The 19,848-nt window shown below is 44.3% G+C and overlaps 1 protein-coding gene across 3 annotated transcripts in view; it reads right to left on the bottom strand.

The window, feature by feature from the left end:
• LOC109893786 (peroxidasin homolog) overlaps positions 1 to 19,848 on the bottom strand; it is a 92,833-nt gene that overhangs the window by 54,390 nt on the left and 18,595 nt on the right. For 2 of the 3 annotated variants that reach the window (XM_031829094.1, XM_031829096.1), the window contains exons 2-4: positions 11,533 to 11,604; positions 9,860 to 9,931; positions 2,926 to 2,997 (exon numbers count right to left, since the gene is read on the bottom strand). In XM_031829094.1, the coding sequence (XP_031684954.1) occupies positions 2,926 to 2,997; positions 9,860 to 9,931; positions 11,533 to 11,604 (216 nt within the window). The remainder of the gene's footprint in view (positions 1 to 2,925; positions 2,998 to 9,859; positions 9,932 to 11,532; positions 11,605 to 19,848) is intronic. The other variant, XM_031829095.1, reaches the window with a different exon arrangement.

Here is a 19,848-nt window from a genome sequence, read left to right as displayed (position 1 = left end):
TGGCAAGAAACAGCAAGGTTAGACAAATGAAATATGATCTCCAATTACTCACTGAACAGTAACTTTTAGGTTCAGCGACATATTTGCTTATTAAACAGACAAAGCAACAGTCAAAGCAAGCAAATGTTGAGCCAAGCTGCACTCATCAGTAATAAAAGACATGATGACGATCTTGTGCAATAGTGGATATAGTAGTGGATATAGCACAACATCCACTTACTACACTATAGGTAGACAGGTAGCCTAGCGCTTAAGAGCATTGGGCCAGTAACTGAAAGGTCACTGGTTCGAATCCCCAAATAGGCTAAGTGAAAGATCTGTCGTGAGGCACTTGACCCTAATTGCTCCTGTAAGTTGCTCTGCATAAGAGCGTCTGCCATATGACTCATATGTAAAATAAATGCATTAAGACTTTGGCACAGCACACAAGCTTTACTAATGGAGGCCTCAGTTTGACACAGCCGAGGATCTTAGTGAAGGACGTCTGGTTGATATCCAACCTAAGATTTCCTGCATCTGTCTAAAAGAGATAGATTTAGGGTGTTGTCTTCTCTCATCAGAGAGTAGCGGTGTTAAGGCTGGCCAGGGGACGGTCCAAGGACAACACGACACTAGACAGCCAAGAGGAATTACACAGACAACCATATTTAATCTCTGAGAGAGAGGAAGAGAGAAAACTTGGCAACAGACGTATAGCCCTGTAATCACAGCCAGTTGATGTATGTGAGTCACAAACCAGTGATTTAACAACATGAAGTGTAAACATGTCTAACCTGACAGTTAAAGCACAGTGTAATAGAACAAATCGTTACAAGACATTTCAAGCACCAAATTGAGACTTATTGTGACAAGGAACTATTGTTGATATATGTTGAAGAGGAGCAGCAACGTGCTTACTGTATATTTCTACTCATGTTCTGTATTCTCTTGGGCATTAAATTACATTCTAGGCATGTTCGAATTTAACATATTCAACAACAAGCCAAAATGCTAGTAAAAATCCTCTCATTTAAATAGCAGGGGAACGAAGGACATTAAATCCGAGACTGGTGGTACTTTAAAGAAATGTTTATTCCCTCCCAACCTAACCTACGGCTTGAATAGCATATTTGAAGACCAACAGAATAGCAGAGGGCTATTAAAGTGGTTCAGAACTTATCACCCACACATAAGACCCTTCATTACTGTATCAAAACTCAAACCAGCTGCAGGGCAAAGAGCCTGGACTTTGATTTGGTTTTGCTTCATGAATAGTCATTTGTTCAGTGGCTATGCATGTGGTTATGGAGGGACAAACAGCCACGAGGCCTTTCCCTAGGATCAACCACCACCATCGGCTGTGAGGGGGAAGATACATGTTAGCCATTTTTAGACACAAACGGCCTACATGGAGGACATGACTTTGCTAAATATAGTATCCAGTAATATCCACCCTTTTTAGACTGATGTCAGTGTACCTCTATAAGATTGACATATGAAGGCAACTTGATGTCTTATTTATTCCACCTTTATTTAACCAGGTAGGCTAGTTGAGAACAAGTTCTCATTCGCAACTGCGACCTGGCATGTGATATATATAGCTTCCCAGAAGGATTAGGGTTAACCAACAATAGTAGTCTCACTGAGCGCAGCCTTTTCCAACAGTTGAAGGACTTTTGGCATCTACTATTGGCTGAAAGAAGGCCATTTCAGTTGAATGCCATTGGTGGTCTATGTGTGACAATAATCAGATGTGCTCCTCTATACACGCTTATATCTTACTCTGCATGGACAGTTTGCTTTGTTGGAAGTTGTGTATGAGCCTTGGTCATACACTCCTAACGTTCACCGGACACATTTCACAAATTATAAAATCGTTACATCAATAAAGAGTAAAAAAAATAATCATAATTGTAATGAATCTATTTTTTGGAATGTTTTGAACATTTTCAACAAGGTTGCAAGTTCAAATCCCCGAGCTGACAAGGTACAAATCTGTCGTTCTGCCCCTGAACAGGCAGTTAATCCACTGTTCCTAGGCCGTCATTGAAAATAAGAACTTGTTCTTAACTGACTTAACTTAACTAACTGTCTAGTTAAATAAAGGTAAAATAAATGAAAAATAAACATATTCAAGTCATTAAGATGACATGCAATTTGGTAAAGATGTTATAATGATAGCTTAAGGTCACATTTATATAGATTTTGAGCCACCCTTTCTCATGCTGATACTGAAAGTATGTCTCACAAGCACATGTAATAACAACATGGTGACCTCTACCACTCTGCTTGGGAAATGCGTGGGGGCCCTCTATGAAATGACAGAACTAGCGCATAATACAACTAGATTGACAAACGCAACTAAGGTCAAAAGTGAGACAAGTAGTCAGTGTACAGTAGTCCCCACAGAGGATGTAAGACACACAAAGAAGGGCAAGCTGTGTATGGGGCAAGCAGGAGCTGGATCTGTAGTCTGAAGCACATGAAGCCAAGGTCTGCTTGAATCTGCATCTGCTTAGCTACAGTACGGCTGGGGTAAGGCAGGGCAGGGGAGGGGCAGAGCAGGGGAGGGTCAGGACAGGGGCAAGGCAGGCACAGGGCAGGGCAGGAGCAAGGCAGTGGCAGGCAAGGGGCAGGGCAGGACAGAGGCAGGGCTGGTGCAGGGCTGGGGATCTCATGCTCTAGCTTTATGCATTAGGACCGAGTGACACACATCCATTGTCGTGACAATGAGACATGCTACTCATGCAGGGGTTCATAAGGTCAGCGCAACATACAAGGGTGAGTGTTTACACGGCATGCATAGTGGCTGTATGACAGTGGGGGTTTGGGGGGTCGCAAGGAGGACGTTTGGACAGAGGGACAGATCAGATATGAAGGTGCAGAGGGGAAGGGGAGGAAGAGGTTGAGTAGGAGGAAGAGGAGGACGAGGAGGTGGTCACTTACAGTTGCTCTAGAGAGACAAGTCCCTTAAATGCTTGTCTGTCAATTGATTGGATTTCATTCTTGTACAAATAGCTGAAAGGAAAAATGATCAGTAACATTAGTCAAACACACAGCGGATCAAATTCATTCTCTCTAGTTCCTAAGAAAATGACAGAATGTCTTAGCTCAATAGTTACCGTATGACAGTAAAACCAACTTAATGGGATCAATATTTTAAAAACTCTGTTTTCACAATACATGAACAACAGCTACAGTATATCACTGCACGGCTGCACCTTTACCTAGATGACAAAGCAGTAAAAGCAGCTGGTGCACAATGTGAGTAATGTTTGAAAAGCACTTCATAAATAAAGTTATTGTTGTTTATTAACAAAAGAGACTCACAGCTCAAATCACAAAGATGGTCAATGTTGTCAATGTCAATACATAAAAATAAAATGCTCATCATAACTTGCATAACATACATGTACAGAAATACATCACAAAATGAAAAGTGTGAATGGAAACAAGTCTGAACAGAATATACAGTATGACAGAGGGTCGCTGGGTTCCTCAAAGTTCATTGACATCTTCCAAAAAAATATAACTGGAACACTGTAATGTTCCAGAACATTGAAAGAAAAACATCACATGACATGTCTGTGTTTTCCCTCCCTCTAACATGACAGAGAGATGTGACAATAGAATAGCAATGGCTTAGGGCAATCTTCCCTTTCATCCTCTACTCATCTCCAGTTCCTCTACATTGATGGGTAGTTGATGAGAGATTCACATGCTCTCAGCAAATATGACGCAATGTGGGCCTATGGAAAACTAAACAGCTCCCGCTTACTCCATCTTCCTCTATCAGGGCTCTCACGTCACTCAGAGAGCATATTTTCCTTACTAAACGTTACATGTCAACAAGGATAATGAGGCAAATTGAACATACATATTGTCAAAGAGTGTTCAAGTGAGTAGGCCTACAGTTATTGGTGAAACTAAAAGAATCATGCAGCTCCACAGCCAAAGCGCTGTGGACTTGTTGCTGTAACACTACGGAGTCTAGCTCAATGTTTAGCTTATCTTGGTTTACAGGGAGCGTGTGTGGAGAGCTTCAAGTTCCTCAGTGTTCATATCACTAAGGACCTATCATGGTGCAAACACACCCACACAGTCATGAAGAAGGCACGACAACGCCTCTTCCCCCTCAGGAGGCTGAAAAGACTTGGCCTTTGTCCTCAGATCCTCTAAAAGTTGTACAGCTGCATCATTGTGAGTATATTGACTGGCTGCATCACCACTGATATATCAGCTGCTTGACATCCGACTGTAAGGCGCTACAGAGGGTAGTGCATACCAGAGGAGGCTGGTGGGGGGAACTATAGGAGGACAGGCTCATTGTAATGACTGGAATGTAATAAGTGGAACGGTATCAAACATACAGTACCATTCAAAAGTTTGGACCAATCTAGTCATTCAAGGGATTTTCTTTATTTTTACTCTTGTCTACATTGTAGAATAATAGTGAAGACATCAGAACTATGAAATAACACATATGGAATCATGTTTTAACCAAAAAAGTGTTAAAAAAATCCAAATATATTTTATATTTGAGTTTCTTCAAAGTAGCCACCCTTTGCCTTGTGGAATTGGAGATGAGTGGGAGTGGAGTTGCTGGGCAGGGGATAGGATGAGGGTCAAAGATAAAAGTTTTAAAAAATTAAACATAACAAAAAATGAGTTTGAATGACACTGATGGGTAGTGTTGTTACAGCTAATGCCAATTTGCCTGAGACTGATGCCGTGCTGGTGTTTGTACACATGCATATACACACGCACTCATTCAAATGCACACATGTGCACATACACGGACACACACATGTAAATAGTGCAATACATGCACTCAAACATATTCAGTTGGCCTTGCTGTTATGATGTTTGTTGTCCTTGATGTCTTTTGTTTTTTTGCATTGTTGTTTTCTGTTTTCCTTTGTCTTTCTCTTTAGTTTATTTTGTTGGTTGTTGGTGCATGGGGGGATATTCGGGGTGGGGAATGGATTTTTTCTCCATATTTTTTCTGGGGGTGGACTGTGGGGGGTATCTTGGACGGCTGGTGGCCTGGCGGTTGGGAGCTTGGGCCGGTGGCTGATGGATCGCTGGTTCGGGTCCCTGTTTTTGACCTGGGAGATCTGTCGACATGCCCTTGAGCAGGTCGTTGACCCTGGTTACGTCTTGTGTTTATATTGTATACTGCAAGTATATTGTATGTTTTAAATATTCAATAAACAATAAATACTACAAAATAAAGGTTCAGAAGAGACTGCGTGAATCCAATTGCTGCAAAGAAACCATTACTAAAGGACAGCAATAATAAGAAGAGACTTGCTTTGGCCGAAAAAAAATAAGAGCAATGGACTTTAGACGAGTGGAAATCTGTCCTTTGGTCTGATGAGTCCAAATTTGAGATTTTTGCTTCCAGCCGTCGTGTCTTTGTGAGACGCAGAGTAGGTGAATGGATCATCTCCGCATGTGTGATTTCCACCGTGAAGCATGGAGGAGGAGGTGGATTTGTGTGGGGGTGCTTTGCTGGTGACACTGTTTGTGATTTATTTAGAATTCAAGGCAAACTTAAGAAGCCTGGCTACCACAGCATTCTGCACCGAAATTCCATACCATCTGGTTTGCGCTTAGTGGGGCTATCATTTGTTTTTCAATAGGACAATGTCCCAACACACCTCCAGGGTGTGTAAGGGCTATTTGACAAAGAAGCAGAGTGATGGAGTGCTGCATCAGATGACCTGGCCTCCACAATCACCGACCTCAACCCATTTGAGATGGTTTGGGATGAGTTGGACCGCAGAGTGAAGGAAAAGCAGCCAACAAGTGCTCAGCATATGTGGGAAGTCCTTAAAGACTGTTGGAAAAACATCCCAGGTGAAGCTGGTTGAGAGAATGCCAAGAGTGTGCAAGGCTGTCATCAAGGCAAAGGGTGGCTACTTTTAAGAACCTCAAATATAAAATATATTTTGATTTGTTTAATACTTTTTTGGTTAAAACATGATTCCATATGTGTTATTTCATAGTTCTGATGTCTTCACTATTATTCTACAATGTAGAAAATAGTACAAATAAAGAATAACACTTGAATGAGTAGGCGTGTCCAAACTTTTGGCTGGTACTGTATGTAAATCATGTTTGACTCCAACCCATTTCTCCCACCAGCCTCCTCTGGTGCTTAAGAACTCGTCCATCCCTGGGGCTGAGCTCCCTGCCATCCAGGACCTCTATACCAGGCGGTGTCAGAGGAAGGCCTTAAAAATGTCCAAGACTCAAGCCACCAAAGTCATAGACTGTTCTCTCTGCTACCGCACCAGAGCGCCAAGTCTGGGACCAAAAGTCTCCTGAATAGGGTCTACCTCCAAGTCACAAAACTGTTGAACAGTTAATCAAGTGGCTACCTGGACTATTTGCATTGACCTCCTTTCCATTGCTTTGACTCTCTTGCACTGGACTTGACCCACCCACCCACGCACACAAACACACACAGACACAGACACACACTACATACGCTCACACACACACACACACACACACACACACACACACACACACACACACACACACACACACGCACACACACACACACACACACACACACACACACACACACACACACACACACACACACACACACACACACACACACGCACACACACACACACACAACATATGCTCACACACAAACACACACAGACACAAACACACACTACATATGCTCACACACACAAAACTTACACTCACATGCATACTGATGTCAAAGATACACACACACACACACACACACACACACACACACACACACACACACACACACACACACACACACACACACACACACACACACACACACACACACACACACACACACACACACACAGCCTTTCACACTCTTCACATGCCCTGCTGCTACTCTATGATATATCCTGACTGCCTAGTCACTTCACCCCTACGTACTACATGTACACATGACCTAAACTACCTCATACCCCTACACAGTGACTCTGTACTGGTATTCCCTGTATATAGCCTCGTTATTCTTATTTTATTGTTACTATTTCCTTTTTTAGAAAATTTCTCTTACTTTTTAACTCTGCATTGTTGGGAAAGGGCTCGCAGGTAAGAATTTCACGATAAGGTCTACACTTGTTGTATTCGTCGCATGTGACGAATAGAATTTGATTTGATTCGACTTGATTTGTGTGTGAGAGATTGTGCTGAGGCCTGGAAGTGTGGGGTCTGCGTGGGAAACCGGATGGATTCGGAAGCTGTGGGGTCAACTCTCAAGGGGAAGAATACTGAGATCTCTTGCTTGAATAACCCCAAAGCTTCTGTGACCTCGTACTCACACAGTTCAATGAGAACTCAACTGACCCGCCATTTTGTAGAAAAAGAGGAGGAAGGTTAGCTGCTAAGGTACACAATAGTACATTTTGGTAGACAGAAGGTTCTCTTTGGTAAAAGAGAAATTGGTCATCAAATATAATGAATTAAAATGCCTTTATTTGTTCAATGGAAACAAAGTGAAAAGATTTCCGCCATTTTACTCTGACTGTACACCCACACACGTGTTGTGAAACAGAAGGAGATAGACATTACTCCTCACCGCCAATTACAAAATACTGAGAAGAACCCAAGGCCTGTGAAGTAATCTATGTTCTTGACCATTTAATGACATTTCTAACTATGCAACCTGACAAAATGCCAGCCTAAAACTCAATCAGAGCTCCACAGAACAAAAACAAAAAAAACAGCAACAGAAACCACAACAAACCACAACAGGATATGTGGATTTAGATAAGATATCAGTAGGGCCCTGAGTACCTCCTGACCATGTGAAGAAACTCAGAGCCCTGGTTAGGCTATAGCCTAAAGATCAGATATGGGGGAAAGGAGGTGTGATAGACTAGTGTCCTTCAAGGGGGTGTACTTGTACATCAAGTTGCCTCACACTACAGTAACAGGAGATACGCTCCTGGTTCCTATGAGCCGTTCCGGCTGGTACAAGTCAAGACTACCTACTTCTAGATCAAATCAGATGGTCAGAAAAATACTTCTTGCATTAGTCATCATTACCATGAACCATATTCCAGTAACACTAGACCCATTGACTGAGAGCTAACCCTTAAAGGGGCTGTACAGACTTCTGTCAGGTCATACAGTGGAGGGTTATAAGGGCAGGGTGAGAGGGGCCGGGGGGGGAGGACAATCCCCCAGGGTATGGGTGCAGGGTGAGCGGGGCCAGGGGGGGGGGGGGGGGGACAATCCCCCAGGATATGGGTGCAGGGTGAGAGGGGCCATGGGGGGAAAGAGGGACAATCCCCCAGGATATGGGTGCAGTGTGAGAGGGGTCAGGCGGGGGAAGAGGGACAATCCCCCAGGAAATGGGTACAGGGTGAGAGGGGCCAGGGGGGAAGAGGAACAATCCCCCAGGATATGGGTGCAGGGTGAGAGGGGCCAGGGGGGGGAAAGAGGGACAATCCCCCAGGATATGGGTGCAGGGTGAGCGGGGCCGGGGAGGGGGGGAGAGGGACAATCCCCCAGGATATGGGTGCAGGGTGAGAGGGGCCATGGGGGGAAGAGGGACAATCCCCCAGGATATGGGTGCAGTGTGAGAGGGGTCAGGCGGGGGAAGAGGGACAATCCCCCAGGAAATGGGTACAGGGTGAGAGGGGCCAGGGGGGGAAGAGGAACAATCCCCCAGGATATGGGTGCAGGGTGAGAGGGGCAGGGCTGATGGGCTGGATCAGTGTGCTGGCCTCAGATTAACTCTGGTGAAAAGGGACAGGGCATTCTAATTAAAACTAACTAAGTCACAGGAGTCACCCACACTACAGCATGCAGAGAGGAGAGGGATGTCTCTGTGTGTATATGTGTGGGTATTTGTGTGTGACTGACACATACCCAGCTTTCCTGTCCTCCTCTACAGTAGTTGACGAGCTAGCATCAGAAACGTTGTTTGTCTGACATGTTTGAGGTGACTAAGCAGAACTGTGACCATCATATTATCTACAAAAAATTACTTTACAAAACAGATGGTACCGATGGTAGTTTTGGACATGCTATGCATGCATTCTACAGTGTTTTAAATATAAGTATCTACTATACACACACCAAAGTAGGCCCTGACCTCATTAGTCTGTCTCAAGTTATTCTCATGAATGTATCCATCATCAGGTATGAGTAAAGACAAAGAAGTGATCCACAGAACAACCAACAAAAAAGTCAGCCTGGTGAGCTGCAGGTCTGAGTTATCTAACCCAGGGCCAAGTAGAAGAGGAGAGGAGAAGGATCATTGAGGGGAATGCAGGGGGTATATGAGACTGAGTAGGTGGGGAGACTAGAGAGCCAGACATTTCAGGCATATGTACCGTATGTGAATGTAAACACAGACATAGCTGCCTGTCACCACAACTGACAGGCGCTGGGGTTATAATAGGCAGTGACTCACAAACACAAGGACTAAACCATACTGCAGCAACCCAAGGCTATGTGCTGCCTGCCTGCTGCTCAAGCCTACCTCTGTTCTCCTCATTGCCTCCAGGTCACCACGCGCAGACAGATAAGTTCACAGGATTAGATAATGGGGTTCTTTTTTTGTCTTACTTCATTTCCTGTACCACACTGACACACTTTTTTCTGTTCTGACTAAGCCGTCTAGCAATGTCCAGTTTACAGCCACAGAGTGTGTGCGTGTTCTGTTTCCAGACACAAGCCCGAGACAGGGTTAGCCATGCTTTATCATCAGCCGACAAGGCGAAGAGTGAAACTTCAACTACAACCTTTAACCTATTGAGCCTGTCCGAGCAAAATGTCACTGTTTCAATGAAACCAGTCCATCTGTGACTTGACATCCAGAAGAGAATAACATTGACATAAAGGCATAACAACTCACAGATATTTGAGGTTTTCCAGGTCTTCAAAGGCTCCTCTGGGGATCCGTCTGATGTGGTTGTTGTTGAGGAGGCTGTAAAGGCAATGGACATTAAAACAGATCTCCCAGTGGACTATCAGACAGACTGTGCAGACTCGTAGATACTAATTTAAAGTGGTCCATGCTGGCATATTGCTGTATCATGATCTAATGCTAGGCCAATGCCAGTCTAAACACAGTTCAACTTTCAGAGTACATAGTATATGTGAGATTCTTCACCCTTGAAACACTACACTGTAGCTATTCTATGAAGCATCTGATTTGATTCCTACACACGGTCACAATTTGTTTTACCTTTCTAATGGCTTTCAGGTCCATGGGGTATAATCTGGACAAGGATCAATAATGTCTGTCATAGATTTTCTGCAACATAGCAAAATCTTGAGTTGGTGATCCCTTAACTCAATGCCCTAGAAACTGGCATTAGTGCAAAGAAATACGTTTTGGAAAATAATATGATATGTATAAGCAGAACATTACTTGGGCCAAACAGGCCTCCTAAGTCCTCACCTAGCTCTTTTTTCTGAAAACATTTGGCCTTTCTACTTTCCGACATGGAACCCAAAATGGTTCTACCTGGAATCTAAAGGGTTCTACTTGGAAGCTAAAAGGGTTTTCATAGGGGGACAGCCAAAGAACCCCTTTGGAACCCTTTTTTCTAAGTGTAGGTACAGTCTGTCAGAGGCAGTCTGCAGTCTTTCCTTCACATATGAGCCAGACATCTATTTCTGTCTGCCTGAGACACTAATATTGAACTGTCTCCCAGCAGGCTTCAGACACTATGCTATTCTTCAGTCTGTAAGACAGAGGTTAAGGCCGTGAAATATGGAACTCCACAGACTAAATGGCTAGCAGGTGGTCTGCTACTGTAGGAACATCTCATCTGAGATTTCTCTGCTCTGACATTACCTTCCATTACCTTCCCTATATTCATAGGCACTAGGCTCATTGGCTGATTCCTGACACATGGCTGGCTGTAGACTAGCAGGCTGGCAGGGCTGACACATGGCTGGCTGTAGACTAGCAGGCTGGCAGGGCTGACACAAGGCTGGCTGTAGACTAGCAGGCTGGCAGGGCTAACACATGATAGATGGCTGGGAGATTGAAGGGGAACAATACATTCCTACCAGATTATGAGGTAACCTACATGTGTGAAACCACAGCAGAATAGAGAGCGAGAATTTGCCCCTCAGTGTCCGTGTTTGTGGACTGACTGACTGACTGTATGCAGGATTGCAGGACTTTCCAGGGGAAACTAATGCTGTGACGTGTCTCCAAATCTTGGGACAAAAGACAGACAAAGAGAACTGGGTGCTTCTGGGAAGAGATGGGGCTAACAGGAGTAGTCGACTCCTGATGAGTGCCGGTTGCATTAGTGTATATTTGAACGCTCAGTTTAAACACATTTGCAGTGCGTTCTCCAGGACCAATTAAATTACAATCTCTTCAATTGCTGAGTATGTAGGGGAAAGACAGAGGAGGGAGGAAGGAGGAAGAAGGAAGGAGAGGAGGGAGGAGAGGAGGGAGGAAGGAGGAAGAAGGGAGGAGAGGAGGAAGGAGGAAGAAGGGAGGAGAGGAGGAAGGAGGAAGAAGGGAGGAGAGGAGGAAGGAGGAAGGAGAGGAGGGAGACTTACAGTGTGTTGAGGTTCTTTAGCCGTCTGAAGGAGCCGGGCTGCAAGTCCTTGATTTTGTTGAACCTCAAGTCTCTATGGAGGGAAAAACAGGAAGAACACAGTCATTAACAACACCGGGGCAATCGAGTCTGTCAAACCAATCATTACCATGACACATATTAATGTCTATGAGGAAACAGGCTGGTACAATGAGTACAGTACACCGTACACACACAGTATGTATCCAAATCACTTAGGAATCTCTTAAGAATCACTTTTCATTATAAAGGACGAATAATAGCCACATTATTCATATCACAGGAATGTCATTTATCAAGCTTTAACCAGTGGCACACCGGATAGGTTTACTTAACATTTTCCGAAAGATAACAATTAAGGGAGATGAGGGAGTTTAGTAGCTTATCAATTTACTTGAACCTCTCACTGTAAAGGCTTAGAGACGATATCATGTCATGCCATTAACCACTCACACCCATTATGACAAATGACAGCCTGATAGGCCTATAACACCTAACTAAAATACTCTGGAATTTAGAGCTAGACGCACGTCATCTAATTCAGTGAAATGTGAACATTTCTAAACAATGAAGTTTGTGGAACTTAGCCTCTAAGTCATTTGACCTTCAACAAAGAGCAGATAGCCTCGCTGTAAAGGCCAACAACAAAGACCATAACAACCACAGTCCACAAGCCTCTGACTCAACGTGGCTTGCTGAGAGAACTAGGAGACATAGTCCAGCCACACTAACAATGTCAAGACAAGACAGTGTTGGAGTTACAACACAGATAGGCTTTATCTCAATGGTTAGGAGAGGGAATCCTAGATCAACCACCCTGCTACCCAGATTCAACTATAATTAATAGAATTCACTCTCATCAGCTACTCTGGACTGACCTTAACATTCCCTGACTGACTCCACAATACGCCCCCAAGCGCCGCTAACAGAGAGATACCAGTTAGACTTTGGCCAGACACTGTCAAGTGATTCCAATGATGATTCCTGTAAGTGTTGCTGAGTGGGTAACTGGGAGTAAAGTCAAGGGTTTGGGATAGAATACGCTGATAAAGGATTTGAAGAATTAAAACTGTATTTCTTCAACACCAGTAAAGATGTGTGTTCCATGTCTATTCTCTTTCACCTTTGTTGACGTGGTGTTCTCTATGACAGTCTACTTTTCAGCGCTGTGAATTCCATCTGGAACATGGGTTCTTATTCACTTTCTGGTCTGTATTTGCTTTGTATTAATGTTGCCTAGTTACCACATGCACAACAGTCACTGAGGGCCAAATCATAAAAACTGGACATTCCAGAATGTCTTACTTTCTCATGTTTCTGTGAAAATATCAGCCAAAAAACAAAGCCACCTGATTTCATAGCCCGTGAAATGTTTATTGTTCACTCACTCTGTAAAATCCCTGCATGTGGATCCAACTACAGAGCCCAGCTTTTCATATACTCACATCCCTTCATATAGGAGCTTCAACAAAGGCTGAGTGCACCACTGGTTAGAGCAGGAAGAGCAGGAAGCCAGCTGAGCACCATTCACTGTCTGTATCAATATCAGAAACACTGCTCTGATATCCTACCATCTACAGGCCCCAACCTCAACAGAAGTCAAGTTACATAACATTGTTTCATTTGGAGACGTGAGAATTTAGTGGCAATTTATTTCTGTGTATATTGTGTTCTTTTAGTCATATTTCAAACTACATAGAATACGAAACGCAAGCAGAACGGACCACATCAAACCCAAAGCAATAATGACAAAAGGACACATTTCAATTGTTTCCAAAACAGCGGTACTTGTCAACAGCTGTACTCTACTTCCTGACAAAATACAACAGCTGTACTCTCCTTCCTGACAAAATACAACAGCTGTACTCTACTTCCTGCCAAAATACAACAGCTGTACTCTCCTTCCTGACAAAATACAACAGCTGTACTCTACTTCCTGACAAAATACAACAGCTGTACTCTACATCCTGACAAAATACAACAGCTGTACTCTACTTCCTGACAAAATACAACAGCTGTACTCTACTTCCTGACAAAATACAACAGCTGTACTCTCCTTCCTGACAAAATACAACAGCTGTACTCTACTTCCTGACAAAATACAACAGCTGTACTCTCCTTCCTGACAAAATACAACAGCTGTACTCTCCTTCCTGACAAAATACAACAGCTGTACTCTACATCCTGACAAAATACAACAGCTGTACTCTCCTTCCTGACAAAATACAACAGCTGTACTCTCCTTCCTGACAAAATACAACAGCTGTACTCTACTTCCTGACAAAATACAACAGCTGTACTCTACTTCCTGACAAAATACAACAGCTGTACTCTACTTCCTGACAAAATACAACAGCTGTACTCTACTTCCTGACAAAATACAACAGCTGTACTCTCCTTCCTGACAAAATACAACAGCTGTACTCTACTTCCTGACAAAATACAACAGCTGTACTCTACTTCCTGACAAAATACAACAGCTGTACTCTCCTTCCTGACAAAATACAACAGCTGTACTCTCCTTCCTGACAAAATACAACAGCTGTACTCTACTTCCTGACAAAATACAACAGCTGTACTCTCCTTCCTGACAAAATACAACAGCTGTACTCTCCTTCCTGACAAAATACAACAGCTGTACTCTCCTTCCTGACAAAATACAACAGCTGTACTCTACATCCTGACAAAATACAACAGCTGTACTCTCCTTCCTGACAAAATACAACAGCTGTACTCTACTTCCTGACAAAATACAACAGCTGTACTCTCCTTCCTGACAAAATACAACAGCTGTACTCTCCTTCCTGACAAAATACAACAGCTGTACTCTACTTCCTGACAAAATACAACAGCTGTACTCTACTTCCTGACAAAATACAACAGCTGTACTCTCCTTCCTGACAAAATACAACAGCTGTACTCTACTTCCTGACAAAATACAACAGCTGTACTCTCCTTCCTGACAAAATACAACAGCTGTACTCTACTTCCTGACAAAATACAACAGCTGTACTCTCCTTCCTGACAAAATACAACAGCTGTACTCTACTTCCTGACAAAATACAACAGCTGTACTCTACTTCCTGACAAAATACAACAGCTGTACTCTCCTTCCTGACAAAATACAACAGCTGTACTCTACTTCCTGACAAAATACAACAGCTGTACTCTCCTTCCTGACAAAATACAACAGCTGTACTCTCCTTCCTGACAAAATACAACAGCTGTACTCTACTTCCTGACAAAATACAACAGCTGTACTCTACTTCCTGACAAAATACAACAGCTGTACTCTCCTTCCTGACAAAATACAACAGCTGTACTCTCCTTCCTGACAAAATACAACAGCTGTACTCTCCTTCCTGACAAAATACAACAGCTGACAAAATACTGACAACATACAACAGCTGTACTCTCCTTCCTGTCAAAATACAACAGATGCAGTAGAAACTGAAACTGAGAATTCTATGAATTCACACTGTAGCAACAAATCTGGTGTTTATAGATGGAAGATAACTGTTGGTGAAGTTGTGTGCCCTGAAGGGGAGACCCATCTCTTCATTCAAAGACTCATGGAAACTTACTGACAGTTGTCCTGCTTTGCGTGGTGTGGTGTTGTCTCTACCTTCCTGCCCTTTGTGCTGTTGTCTGTGCCCAATAATGTTCGTACCATGTTGTGCTGCTGCCATGTTGTGTTGCTACCATGTTGTTGTCATGATGTGTTTCTACCATGTTGTTGTCATGTGTTGCTGCCATCCTATGTTGTTGTCTTAGGTCTCTCTTTATGTAGTGTTGTGGTGTCTGTCTTGATGTGATGTGTGCTTTGTCCTATATTTTTTATTTTTTATCCCAGCTCCCGTCCTCACAGGAGGCCTTTTGCCTTCTGGTAGGCTGTCATTGTAAATAAGATTTTGTTCTTAATTGCCTAGTTAAATAAAGTTTCAATAAAATAAAATAAATAAATAAATCCCGGGACTCAGGGAGTGAAGAGCTTTGCCAAGGCATGCTGGAACAGGGGCTGCCCCCACTCCTCCAGGCCAAGGGAAGAAGGGGGAAGAAGGGAGAAGAAGGGGAAGGAGAGGAAGTCACAGGGGGGGCTGGAAAAAGTTAGAAGAATAAGACACTAGAACCAGATGAAGGAAGGCTGCTGAAAATGGCTGTTGGTCTCAGATACATCAGGATCAGGTAGGTCTAATATCCCACAGAACTAGCCTTTCACCAGACTACACCCACATATCATGATCAGGTCGGTCTAATATCCCACAGAACTAGCCTTTCACCAGACTACACCCACATATCACGATCAGGTAGGTCTAATATCCCACAGAACTAGCCTTTCACCAGACTACACCCACATATCACGATCAGGTAGGTCTAATATCCCACAGAACTAGCCTTTCACCAGACTACACCCACATATCACGATCAGGTAGGTCTAATATCCCACAGAACTAGCCTTTCACCAGACTACACCCACATATCACGATCAGGTAGGTCTAATATCCCACAGTACTAGCCTTTCACCAGACTACACCCACATATCACGATCAGGTAGGTCTAATATCCCACAGAACTAGCCTTTCACCAGACTACACCCACATATCATGATCAGGTAGGTCTAATATCCCACAGAACTAGCCTTTCACCAGACTACACCCACATATCACGATCAGGTAGGTCTAATATCCCACAGAACTAGCCTTTCACCAGACTACACCCACATATCACGATCAGGTAGGTCTAATATCCCACAGAACTAGCCTTTCACCAGACTACACCCACATATCATGATCAGGTAGGTCTAATATCCCACAGAACTAGCCTTTCACCAGACTACACCCACATATCACGATCAGGTAGGTCTAATATCCCACAGAACTAGCCTTTCACCAGACTACACCAACTATTGATTGTGTTGGATGAATGATGCCTTTGTTAACAGAAGCACTTGTCCCCTAAAGTGTCCTTATCCTAACCGTATAATAGTACGGAGTGTGTTTCCCAACGTAGTGGATCACATAAAGAAACCCCAATCAGGTCAGATACGGCCATAGGAGAACCAAAAGTACCTACAGTAGAATCTAAACAGCAGTCCTGCAATCACTAGTAGGTCTGCAATCCCTAGTAGGCCTGCAATCACTAGTAGGCCTGCAATCACTAGTAGGCCTGCGATCACTAGTATGCCTGCAATCCTTCTTACATTAATGGCAGAAACATCCTTTCTCAAATAGCCACCAGTTGTTTTGGGGACTATTGTTAACAACCGGTGAACAATATGGTATTGTGATCGCAGCGGTAAATTAGTTTACCATGTCAGATAGAGGAGGGCAATTCCACAGTAACAGAGTAATACTGAGATTACAATTCTCACTTTAAAATGTATGCCAAACCAAAACCAATGATTAGGGGACAGGGGGATACCTAGTCAGTTGTACAACTGAATGATTTCAACTGAAATGTGTCTTCCACATTTAACCCATCCTTCCTCCCTTTTCTCTAAGTAATCTCTGATCTGTGAAAGCTATACAGTGCTTGGGGCAGTGAGGATGAAGTTTAACTTGTCACATAAGCGGGACATTTTGTCCTATCTCTCGTCAGTGATGAATTGTCATCGACAGATGAAACATTCCTTCAGAGTCCTACCACACTGTTGAGGATTCAGAGATGTAGTGCTACTGACTGAGGCCTTATGGAGAGGAATAGGCCATCCTAATCCTCCTGTAGAACACATACAGAGACCACAGCATTTGAACTCAAGTGGATATAAAACTTGGCTCAGCACCTGTAGCCCTTAAGAGCACATGTGAAAGAATGATGGACAAACATATCACAGGAAGAAAATCCTAACCCCCTTTGGCGTGTAGTACATGTTAGAACTTCCGGCGCCGACAGAGATGGCCGCCTCGCTTCGCGTTCCTAGGAAACTATGCAGTTTTTTGTTTTTTTACGTGTTATTTCTTACACTAGTACCCCAGGTCATCTTAGGTTTCATCACATACAGCCGAGAAGAACTACTGAATATAAGATCAGCGTCAACTCACCACCAGTACGACCAAGAATATGTTTTTCGCGATGCGGATCCTGTGTTCTGCCTTACAACCAGCGCCACGGGATGGTTCCCATGCAGCGACCCAAAAAAACGACTCAGAAAAAGAGGGAAACGAAGCGGTCTTCTGGTCAGACTCCGGAGACGGGCACATCGTGCACCACTCCCTAGCATTCTTCTTGCCAATGTCCAGTCTCTTGACAACAAGGTTGATGAAATCCGAGCAAGGGTAGCATTCCAGAGGGACATCAGAGACTGTAACGTTCTCTGTTTCACGGAAACGTGGCTCACTGGTGAGACGCAATCCGAAGCGGTGCAGCCAGCGGGTTTCTCCACGCATCGTGCGGACAGAAACGAACATCTTTCTGGTAAGAAGAGGGGCGGGGGCGTATGCCTTATGGCCAACGTGACATGGTGTGATGAAAGAAACATACGGGAACTCAAATCCTTCTGTTCACCTGATTTAGAATTCCTCACAATCAAATGTAGACCGCATTATCTACCAAGAGAATTCTCTTCGATTATAATCACAGCCGTATATATCCCCCCCCAAGCAGACACATCGATGGCTCTGAACGAACTTTATTTAACTCTCTGCAAACTGGAAACGATTTATCCGGAGGCTGCATTCATTGTAGCTGGGGATTTTAACAAGGCTAATCTGAAAACAAGACTCCCTAAATTTTATCAGCATATCGATTGCGCAACCAGGGGTGGAAAGACCCTGGATCATTGTTACTCTAACTTCCGCGACGCATATAAGGCCCTGCCCCGCCCCCCTTTCGGAAAAGCTGACCACGACTCCATTTTGTTGATCCCTGCCTACAGACAGAAACTAAAACAAGAAGCTCCCACGCTGAGGTCTGTCCAATGCTGGTCCGACCAAGCTGACTCCACACTCCAAGACTGCTTCCATCACGTGGACTGGGAGATGTTTCGTATTGCGTCAGCCAACAACATTGACGAATATGCTGATTCGGTGTGCGAGTTCATTAGAACGTGCGTTGAAGATGTCGTTCCCATAGCAACGATTAAAACATTCCCCAACCAGAAACCGTGGATTGATGGCAGCATTCGTGTGGAACTGAAGGCGCGAACCACTGCTTTTAATCAGGGCAAGGTGTCTGGTAACATGACTGAATACAAACAGTGCAGCTATTCCCTCCGCAAGGCTATCAAACAAGCTAAGCGCCAGTACAGAGACAAAGTAGAATCTCAATTCAACGGCTCAGACACAAGAGGCATGTGGCAGGGTCTACAGTCAATCACGGACTACAGGAAGAAACCCAGCCCAGTCACGGACCAGGATGTCTTGCTCCCAGGCAGACTAAACAACTTTTTTGCCCGCTTTGAGGACAATACAGTGCCACTGACACGGCCTGCAACGAAAACATGCGGTCTCTCCTTCACTGCAGCCGAAGTGAGTAAGACATTTAAACGTGTTAACCCTCGCAAGGCTGCAGGCCCAGACGGCATCCCCAGCCGCGCCCTCAGAGTATGCGCAGACCAGCTGGCCGGTGTGTTTACGGACATATTCAACCAATCCCTATACCAGTCTGCTGTTCCCACATGCTTCAAGAGGGCCACCATTGTTCCTGTTCCCAAGAAAGCTAAGGTAACTGAGCTAAACGACTACCGCCCCGTAGCACTCACATCCGTCATCATGAAGTGCTTTGAGAGACTAGTCAAGGACCATATCACCTCCACCCTACCTGACACCCTTGACCCACTCCAATTTGCTTACCGCCCAAATAGGTCCACAGACGATGCAATCTCAACCACACTGCACACTGCCCTAACCCATCTGGACAAGAGGAATACCTATGTGAGAATGCTGTTCATCGACTACAGCTCGGCATTCAACACCATAGTACCCTCCAAGCTCGTCATCAAGCTCGAGACCCTGGGTCTCGACCCCGCCCTGTGCAACTGGGTACTGGACTTCCTGACGGGCCGCCCCCAGGTGGTGAGGGTAGGCAACAAGATCTCCTCCCCGCTGATCCTCAACACTGGGGCCCCACAAGGGTGCGTTCTGAGCCCTCTCCTGTACTCCCTGTTCACCCACGACTGCGTGGCCACGCACACCTCCAACTCAATCATCAAGTTTGCGGACGACACAACAGTGGTAGGCTTGATTACCAACAACGACGAGACGGCCTACAGGGAGGAGGTGAGGGCCCTCGGAGTGTGGTGTCAGGAAAATAACCTCACACTCAACGTCAACAAAACTAAGGAGATGATTGTGGACTTCAG

This window comes from Oncorhynchus kisutch, linkage group LG7 (assembly GCF_002021735.2).
Source record: "Oncorhynchus kisutch isolate 150728-3 linkage group LG7, Okis_V2, whole genome shotgun sequence".
Classification (NCBI taxonomy): domain Eukaryota; kingdom Metazoa; phylum Chordata; class Actinopteri; order Salmoniformes; family Salmonidae; genus Oncorhynchus; species Oncorhynchus kisutch.
Note: the sequence above shows the minus strand (reverse complement) of the source record. Positions and strands in the feature narration are given on the sequence as shown.